The following is a 10752-nucleotide window of genomic DNA, read 5'->3' as shown; positions in this document are numbered from 1 at the left end:
GTTACTTAATTCATTTTACAATATTTTGTGTTAGAATATAGGACAACGAGTTTACATTTAAATACAATAAATTGATTTTTGTTCTTATTTTTTATTGATATACATCTAATCTAATAGTTTTCAAAGCTTGACTTTATAAACTTCTTTATTAGAAACTTAGCTACAGCTCCAAAGTAAATTTAACACCATTGCTCATACGCAAGACCGCAAGAATAAGACTCCAGCATGGACGTTAACATTTATTCAATAGCTTGATTCTTCATTCTTTGTTAAGAGTCCAGTCAGGTATACAGGTTATTTATTGTTGACTTCCAGCTGTCTTAACTGGAAGGTGTTAAGCAGGCGTGCTCTGTTAAAATGAACGGATGAGCCATCGCACTCTAATGACCTGGGCTGGCTTCCTCTGTGCCATGTGCTAATGTGACAGGACACACAATGCTGTCACCAGCCGACCGGAACGTGTTTTCCCACAGCCCACCCTTGACACGCGTCACGCCAATTGCTTCCGTGACACATCCGCCCACATGACATTCATCAGCTTCAAAAAATGCAGGAACTGTTTGTCAATATAAATATTCTATAATATAATTATGTTATTTATATTATCTAAATTTTGATTTATATTATAGATATTTCATTGCATTACTTACTATATTATTAGAAATACTCATATTGTATCTATAAACTATATGCACAGCATATATATATACTGTATATAGATATAATAATGTATACAGCTTGTTAATGTTAGTTAGTTACTAAACAGAACAAAGAAACACGTACAGTATTTCGCTGTATGCGTGTGTAATAAATGACTCTGATCTACGGCTTTGCTCAGGGCAGCAGGTGTTGTAGGGTATCCCCCCGCATCTCTAGGGGCCTTGGGACTCTAATCAGCATCCAAAATGAGTAAGTAATGACCAAGCCTCGGTAGTACTCATGGGACGCGAGGGTCCAAATACAATTATTCCCCTGATCCTCTCCCAACACAAACAAATTCCATCCAACTCTCAGACAGATTTTACAAAGGGGGAGGTTTCATCAGATGGATTCTGTCTGAATGTGAAACAGAATTATGGTTTGCTCAAGCAATCTGATAACTTCTTGACTAAACCCACAGTCGCTTATTATTTAACAAGAATGAGTCAACAGTGACTCAGAACTGTGCCTTGAGCTTATACTCAATCCTTCTATTTCATGTAATTGTCTGCCTGACATATAAGCGGTCCTTGGAACCAAATATTAAAAAATATCCAGAGGCCATACAAAGAATATGTGGGGTTGTTTTACTTTAACCCATGGTTGGGTAAAATATGGACAAAACCAACAACTGGGCTTTAAATTCACAAACCAAGAACACCTTAGAAATAGCTTTGAAATGCATTATAAATTACCTTGTAAGCCAAATAGCAAGAATCCACTCAAAGCACCCTAGTTGTAACCCTGCAAATCCCCCGAAACTACCCAAAATACTTAGCAACCATAAAGCAACACCCTGCAACCATCCAGAAATCTCAAACAAATTATTCAACATTTACAACCAGTGAAAACACATTTTCAACTGCATAGCAAGATACAGAAAACCATTAAGAACACCTTAGCAGCCCCACAGCAATGCCCTGGCAACCACCCAAATGGTTTACTCCAATTTTCTTGTTTAAAGCTGCAATCTATAAATTTTGCCTCTCCAACACCATCTCTGTTTGCAACATTGCAGGTTACTTCATACCTGACAGCTCAGATTATAAATAATTGTTATAAGCTTACCATTGTGAATCAGGTACTAACTGGTTTTTATTCATTTTTAATTAAAAATGAAAATAAAGACCGGAACTGTAAATCTACATGCATCCATCAAAGGAGGTTTTCAGGGAATGCGGGACTGGGGTCTCATTTTATCAATGTGCTGCCCGCTTGTTCTTCCAGAGCACGTTTATGAACCAGCGATGCCCTGAGGCATTTGTTCATGTAATTATGCTTCAAATTACTCTCCTCATGCACAGGACAATAACTTCACTCTCTCTCTGCCACATAAATCACACGAATGATGCCTGACATCCCTCTGTATGAAAAGGTTAGCAGGTTAGAAATGTCATGCCTGGTGCTACGACACCGTTCCAAACAAAGCGGCACAACACGAAATGAATTTTTCATCGCTTATCAACACTTTTCGTGCATTTGAGAGCTATACCCTCCCTCTTCACCACCCTGTTCTTCACACCATCTTAAAATAGTTCAGCTTTGCTGATGATGTGGGATCTGACTGTATTTTATCTGCTTAAAAAGATGAAAAGAATCGGTTTCGGTTGCCAGATCTGGTCTGTGGAGACTAGCTGTGGATTATTTGTTTTTCTTGTTGCCCAGATAGAGAAAAGAATGCTAGTAGAAATAATGCTATTCGAGGTAACTCACGGTGTCCAAGAAAGCTTTATACATACAGTCAGGTATATCTGAAAATCTCTTTTTTTATTGCACACCATGGCAAATCCAAGCACAGTCTGGAAATTATTTGATTTATTTGAAACCCTATAAAGGAGACATGCGTGTTCGAAGACATAAGATTTCTCAGAAGAAGCATCCTAGGACATTTCAACACGAAGTCTCAATTTGCTTTCCATTTATTCCCACTGCTGTATAGAATAAATGAGATATTAAAGACATCTCATTTTTAATTTTCTCTTTCTTACGAGGCTGGTACTCAGGTGTTACTGAAGGCCTTTCACTTTGACAGTGATCAAGAGGAGAGGGAGGCAGAAAGAGAGAGAGAGTGAGAGAGAGGGGGAGTGTGTGAGATAGCACGAGCCAAACCAGCTTAAGCACACATTGAGAAGGGCCGACACGTCCCCAGAGGGAGGCTCTCCCATTCAGAGCCGACCCTCAGCAGATGGGATCTGTGCATGTATGTGCATGTGTATGAGAGTAAGACACGGATTAGATTTTAATGAATACACACACGTGCACACACACACACGTTTAGAAAAAAAGGAAGAAAAAACCTTGAAGAAATGATGACACACTAAAGATGAAAACTAATTCAAAATAAAAAAGTCACTAGAGAAATAATAATTTAACTACTTCTTATGATAATATTTATATCAATTGCCTTGCAATGGTTTACCCCAGGTTGGTCATCCTCTTTTCTTCCTTTAAAATGTTCCCTCTTTTCCAGGTGATGCATCTTTTCCATCCTTGCTCAACATGAGAACGCCTAGTCAAAGTTTGGAGACTTTTTCAATGATTTTGGATTCATATTATCATATAAACACAATTAACAATCATATTAACAATCGGTGTGGGATTTTGTAGTATGTTCATTTTAATAAATAAACAATTTGTTGAATGGGACCTGTTTGGTCGCATTTACACAGCCGTATGTTACATTGACACCTAGCGGTTGAGCATGGTATCGCAGTCTACATTTAAAATATTGGAGAGACAAGTTTACCCAAGTAACGCTTCTTCTCGGTGTCTCGGATTGTTAACAGAAATAATCTACAGGCACTCTATTGTTTGTGAATGTGTACCGGAAACTAAATTGGGTGTCAAAAAATTGCATATCCGCAGTAACGATTGTTTATGTTGTTAAGATGAAAACATATAAAGTATACATGCCATGGATTTGCAAATTCAAAACATACATTAAATAAATAGAAAGACTACATATCAAAATCTAAATGTTAGGAACTTTTGTTGATAAGATTACTTGGACTTGAGATCCTTGTTATCCAGAAGAACATGTATTTCATGTTGAGAAATCAGAATAAGCCCTTTTCTGACATGTACCGGTTTCCAGGGTTTGAATCTACAGTGAGACAGGGTTATCATGCTAGATTTTCGATCATCGTCCCACATCCCAAAGCCTGAACCTTTTCCTTAATTTATTTCACCAGAATGTGTGGCAAATACTTCACAAGCCACCCTCACACGCTCTCTCTCCCTCTCTCTCTCTCTGCAGCTGGTGTGAACACAGTCTGGTCCGTGTGGAGGTGTATTTATAGAGCACAGTTATCTGTCAGCAGAGTCTTGTAGAGCAGGCTTGCTGATGAAACCGAGGCAACACAAGGCAATAAAACAAAAGATTGAGAACTCCTCTGAAGTTCTGTTACACCCCGAGAGCTAATACTGTCTGCAGCCGAGCCACAATCAGACACAGGCGCATACACAGTGTAACCAAAGTAATTCTGTGACTCACGCTGTCACACATTAAGTTGTGCATCCTCGTGTATTGCATATGAGTCAAACATGTTCACAAAGGAGCAGAGCAATGTCACACCTATATGATCGTGTCCCTTTAGGGACCAGGCTCCTCAATCAATATTTCACACCCTTCCCATACTCCTCCCATCCTTCCTTCTTCCTATTTCTGTTTCTTTTCTAATTCTTCTTCATATTGCCCCACGCTCAATATGGCCGCCCTAGTGAAGCTTTGCGCATGCGTAGTATCTACAGCAACATGAAAAATATTGTTTGATTAGTTTGAGTATTCCCCATTCACATCTTGTTTGAATTACGTAATAACTGTCCGGAGGCGCGTTGTAAACTGCCCACAGAGTGGCATGACTTCCCTAAATGGACTTTGATTACGTCTCTGTGCATATTTCAGTATTAACACAACACATAACTTTATTTGTACAAAATGGCGTAGAACTGTATGTATGTATGTATGCACATTGGGGCACACCTTTAGTGCACCTTTAAAATTACTTTCAACATTTCTAAATATAAAACACTGTTCGGGGTCACAGGCTGAGGCAATAGAGATAGATGTTCTCCCTCTAAACGGAAGAGATGATTTAGGAATATTTATTATACACAGTGTTTTCTCTTCTCTCAGCAAAATTCGTCGGCACTTTTCTTCCATCTGCCATCTCTGCGAGTTGTGTATTTCATCACATGCCTAACAAGCCATGTCCTCGCTGTTGTTGTTACCACCCCACCCCCAGCACACACACACCAGCTCTCTTCATTTAATGAAGGTGTGTACTTATATAAAACATATGTTCTACATACTTCTGTGTGTTCCACAGTAATAAAGCAATGTCTCTGGTGTCTCCGTTATTGTGATGAAGTGTTCTCTGAATGATGCTTCTATATATCGGACTGTCATTTAGTATGCAGATAACTTTCAACAATATTATATTGAATGAATATGTCAACCTCTGCATCTGCATTATTGTACATTTAATGGTCAACATGGACCATGGCCTAGCTATACAACATTCAGTCTACATTTATAGATTCCACAGCGATTAATGTCATGATAAACATGTCAAATATCAGTAGACAGCTAGTCAATTTATAAGGTATTTTCACAAAAAAAATCTGTATTTAGTGTCCTCATGCATGTGCTCCATTGAATTCTATTCAGTCAGAATGTCTTTTTTCTGCTGGTGTAGTGAAGACCTTGTGAACTGAGTTTGCCGTAGGACATCATCTGTAAAAGCTGTACCAAAGCTGTTATCCTAATATTGATGTCTCACACTGGTGTATTATTGTGAGAGGAATTCATAAATTAAATAGCAAAAGTGACTTTCATAGTGTTTATTATTAGAAAGCAGGCTAATCGTCTATCTGCATGCTAAGCTGATGTATGATAAGCTAACTTAAATAACATACTTATAGACGCCAATATGTCCGCCATCTTCCAAGGATCAACATTTCAGTTTCTCTTAAAGTCGGCATGAAATTAAAAATGATCATTCTAATTGTTTTACACAGTAGGGAAGTATTTATAATAAATTATTAAGCGGCTTGTTGGAATACTTGTTTCTGATTGTCCAGTGGCGACATTTGTAGGTTTGTTATTCCCAGATAACAACCTCTCAAAACTAATAACACATGGTACCCCGGATGCAGCAAATCATTTTTAAAAGTTTATTTTTGAAAAAATTAAATATTAATATGATTAACAAAATATATGACATTATATTTACAAATGATTAAACCAAATTGGCTGTTCGTGACATTTGAACGTTGTTTCTTACCTTACAACCAAAAGTAAATGGCTTTTCCTCACGGAAGGTCTGCATTCGGTAAAATGAGCTAATACAATATTTCTAATTCACAGTCCATGTTATTTCTCATATGGCAAGAAGCGGTGTACAAGCAGCTGGCTGTAATGGTAAAATACATTATCCCTTACTTCCATGCACATGATTATTTTCTTTTTTATTAATTTGCGCTTGTAATCTTTAATAAAAACGTTAACCTCCTCCCCCTCACGAAACGACCTCTCTTCACTTCGGGTCACGAGGAACGGCGCAAGGGCGGGGCTGCAATGACTGACAGATTGCAAACTGGCGTTCGAATCTCTCACCGCTTAACGATCCAATCAGATGTCGGTGGATGAAATCATGTCCCGTCCTACATTTTTTTCAAATTCCTGAAGAGATATGATAACGTGAGAATATGTTGCTTTGTTATACATGTTTTAAAGAAGTAGTTCACTTTAAAATAAAATGTCATGATATTCACTCACCCACATGTCGTGTCTTTAATTCTTCTGTCGAAAACAAATTGAGTCTTATGAGGAAAGCTTTCCTGGGTGTTTATCCATATAATGCACTTTAATGGGGGGCTGTTGGTTAAGGTCCAAGAAACATAATTATGAAACATAAATACACTGCTTCTACTGCCTCCGAGATCCACGTCCACGACTTCTGTATTGTGCAAGTACGTTGGAAAGATTACGCGTGACTTAGATTTTAAGAGATTTAAACATCCCTGATATATCAAAGAATAATGTTGCACAAAGACATATACTGTGTCATTAAACATAAAATAACTTTTGAATCCTTTCTACACATTCGTAAACACTGGGTTGGAACTTCTGCTTAATTCGTGACCGTGAATCAATAAAAGATTGTAATGTGAAAGCTACTGCCTTGTTGTATTGTGTTAGTTTAGCAATAACAATGTTTGAGTATACACAACACCATGTAACATTTTATAACTCCACACGTATAACTACAGCTGCAGACACAGTCAACTTTTATGTTTGTGGGCGCATTTTGACTGTTCCAATATGGCGGCCGACATATGTATAATCACATATAGAAAAAGCTGCTGATAAAGCATAATTTTAATAAGCCACTAAAAAGAGTATGCTGTGTTTTAGCTAATTAAATCACTCAGTCACATTTTTATACTTTAAGGTTCTCCTTGGTGCGGCAGGGTGACTGGATCGAAACCTCTGTATAAAGATATTTTTGTTGAAGCCATTACAATGAACAGAAATCCCGACAGAGAGCTTTCTCTAGATGTTATAGTTTTGTTAAAAATGTATTATTTTAATGTTTCGCCTTTGCTAAAGACATAATATGTACCCGTGTATGCAAAATGAATGATAATAAGATAAGAACCATCAGTCATAGAAGGGTCAATAATGCAGTACATGCATTATAGACATTCCTGCATATATTTTGTCCATCTTCCAAAAAAGGCTTTTCAAATTCTTTAGTAATTAAAAAATATCTGAATTGTGTCAGAATGATGACATTAACATATTTCAGCCAATTCAAAAAGGAAGGCAATTGAATTGCTTTCTAAGGCAGGAAGTCACGCCTTTGATTATTCACCATGGTGCGGGCTGTGTTTTCACAGCAAGAGCAGCCAGCTGCTTTCTCGGTGCATATTTGAGCTGAGAAAACACGTTTTCATTGTTTCCAAGGAGACAAGGGTGAAAGAAAAAAGTACTGAAGTGTCTGAGAAAGCGCATCATCTCAGACCCAGAATACACTACTCAAAAAATAAATTTTAGAGGCTCTACACTCCAGGTTAAATATTGTTACGCTCAATTAAACTTCTTTTCTCTTCAGTCTTTGACAGTGAACATGTTCCACACTAAAAGAAACACAGATTCAACTAAATCAGTCGTCTTATTATCTTATTGCGTGTCATAGGAGGTAAAATAACCTACCAAAGATAGATGACTGATTTTATATTGACTTAAAAGAGTATAAAACACTTGACACACACAGTCCTGTTAATAAAGCTAGTATCATATTAATATAAAGAATCAACAAGCAATACAATGCTATTGAGATTTCATGAACAATGAGATTTGATTGCTGGTTTCAACAACCTCGGGTGACCTCATAAATCATTAAATGTGGAGTGACCCCGGTCGATGGAGATTCTCCTCCTCCCTAATGTGACAGACATATGAAATCCAGCCCATGAAGCACGCGTCTCCACATCCCCGGGGACCAATTTGAGGAGGCCCATGCATGTGCTGCCTGGTCTCTTCAATTTCAAATGAAATTCTGAGACTAATGCCAATGGTTGCCAAGGTGACAAAGATGCCACCATCTGTCATGCAGCCTATTCAGTGCAGTTTTCTTTCATCTGCTCGAATATATTTATAAAATGCATACAGTATAAGACTGTGTGTTTACATACAGGAAACACAAAAAATGCCTTTTATTGCCTTGATGTTTAAGTATAAATCCCAATTTTGAACTTCTAATTTTTTTAGGTTTTCCGGGATGGGACATCCCTGGTGTTCATGTATTAAATCATCTATTTTTATGTAAAAGCAGATTACTAAAAGACAAACTTTAAACATATACAACAACAGTGCCAGCTGTCAAAGAGAGGACATGGGCGATAGCGAGGAACACTGTCTCCCCCTGTCTGCTGGAAACCTGAGATATCATTTACAGAATGAACAGTTTTTTTTCTCTACAGGGGAGGGACATTGTTTAATAGATTTTAAAAGGAAAAACTTTTGTCAAAAGTGAAGTCAAGACAGTAAAAATTTATTAAAAACAATTCATAATAATGAAAGAAAATATGACCAGAATCATTTGGCAAAAAAACAACAATACATAAGTGCACTTTCAGTCTCAAAAATGACACATTTTAAAGCATGACAAATTTGAAACAAGACATATTTCTGTTGATCCCATCACACGTGGTCCACATTACACCTTTAACTGAAGGATGAGATCTGTCCAAACACTAATCCCTTTAACATTAAAGTCCCCACTTTCCACTTTCAGTTCTGCGAGCTTCGTCTCTGTCTCCTCTTTGACTGGCGACCCTGAATTTAGTAAAGCCCTAAATCGATCAAATAGCACATTAAATGTCACAGTCTCATCTGACGTTATAGAACACGTCGGTACCCAAGCGCTCTGCATGACGTCATACTCCAGGCTGTTCGCCCACCGTTTCAAAACGTCACAGTAAGCCCGTTGAAATGTCACAGACTCTCTCGATAGGATGCAGCAAAGTCTGGGAGACAACGATCTGCAGAGTTTACTCAAACATCCGTCGTGGCTTTGAAGCCAGTCGAGGATGACATCGCGAGATAAATTGTTCGTGTCGTCATCACTGGCGAGCAGCGCAGCCGCCATGACGTCATACAGGTTTTCCGTTTTCCCTGCGCTATCATGTAGGATTGAATCCAGCAGTATTCTCGCAGAATTTTCATTACCATGCTGAGTCAGTATTGATTTCAGATGCGTTTTGAGTAGTTTGCCTCTTACCTCCGTTTCAACCTGTAAACCAGAATAACTAGACCGGTCCGAACTGCAACACAACATTTTTAAAGCGGATTTACCCGTGATAACGGGAGTCTGGTCCATATCCAACCACTGCTCTGCAGTTTTGCGATCGAGGGAAAATATATTGATTATAGAGGAGGGCGAAGAGGGATTTCTGAGTAAATTAACGAGCAGCTTGTGTTGACATTGTGCAAGTTCGGAAAACATGACTGGAGAATACGAGGGTAATGTTTCCCGTAGCCGTTGGTTGGTGTCATGCAGGCGGGACTCCAGAGCGGATCTGAGCGCAGGATTCGCGTGGGATCGAGCGTGTACCTGCTCGCAGTACTGAGCCCACTCGAACGCCCTGAGCATGGTCTGGTGATCCCATTCATTCACACAGTCCAATTGAGATACAGCCAGTAACTCCACGACTTGCTGTAGACGTCCCACCACCGCATCCATCACTGACGCTCTTCTCCCGCTGCATTAAACGAACATGAACTCAAGTATATACACAGAACATGCGTCACTGATGAATAAAAACAAGAGAAACAGAGCATATCTGGCACTAAACAGCATGCTGTATTTTTGCTTCGCCATTGGTGGAGAACGCGCGTGACGCAAACATCGCGGTTCTGCACTTCTGTGTCAGTTTTCATAATAAAAGTCTGTCAAACTTTATAAACGAACTTTAATTTCTGAATTTTATAACATAAAACTACTACTTGTTATTACTTTTAAAGTGCATATTTTTTTAAATAATATTACATGATGTTTAGAATATTTTTATATGTAAATAAATGTATTTGCTTTTTTCAAGTTTACGTTGCATTAAATAGAGTTTTTATTTTGTTGAACTCTACATGTATATTTGAAGTTTTAATATAAACGTTTTTTTAATATAAGTAAATATGTAGGCAACTTTAATATAGTCATTATTGTTCGTTTTAGTGTAAATACGTTTTTCCACAATAACAATTTTTCATGAGGTTTAAGGAGTAAATTGAATGTGTATATTTATTCTGCAGCTTTTTTTCAGTTGTTCTTTTTCGTGAAGCTTACGTTGCATTAGGCTACATTGCGTTTTTATTTATTGAACTTCTTTACAATTTTAGTGCCAACATTTTTTTGTATAAATAAATGTATACTTTAATATAGGAAATATATTACTTCTAATACGTCATTATACTTCCACATAAGTTTAACGGTGAAACAGAGAGGTAAGAGAGCTAAGACCCGTCACGTCTCGCGTGTCAGAGAGAGG

General features: G+C 37.9%; 1 protein-coding gene across 1 annotated transcript; it reads right to left on the bottom strand.

The window, feature by feature from the left end:
• Window positions 1-8743: 8743 nt before the first annotated feature.
• fancf (FA complementation group F) lies at window positions 8744-10096 on the bottom strand. Its single transcript, XM_056739477.1, has one exon. The coding sequence runs from the start codon at window positions 9948-9950 to the stop codon at window positions 8925-8927; it is 1026 nt and encodes a 341-aa protein (XP_056595455.1). The 5' UTR covers window positions 9951-10096; the 3' UTR covers window positions 8744-8924.
• Window positions 10097-10752: the final 656 nt, after the last annotated feature.

Source organism: Triplophysa dalaica, chromosome 24 (genome assembly GCF_015846415.1).
Source record: "Triplophysa dalaica isolate WHDGS20190420 chromosome 24, ASM1584641v1, whole genome shotgun sequence".
NCBI classification, from domain to species: domain Eukaryota; kingdom Metazoa; phylum Chordata; class Actinopteri; order Cypriniformes; family Nemacheilidae; genus Triplophysa; species Triplophysa dalaica.
This window is presented reverse-complemented; position numbering and strand designations above follow the sequence as displayed.

What these genes read in the sequence shown, in the direction of transcription:
- fancf (XM_056739477.1), bottom strand. Translation starts at nt 9,950, where the DNA reads ATGGATGCGGTGGTGGGACGTCTACAGCAAGTCGTGGAGTTACTGGCT.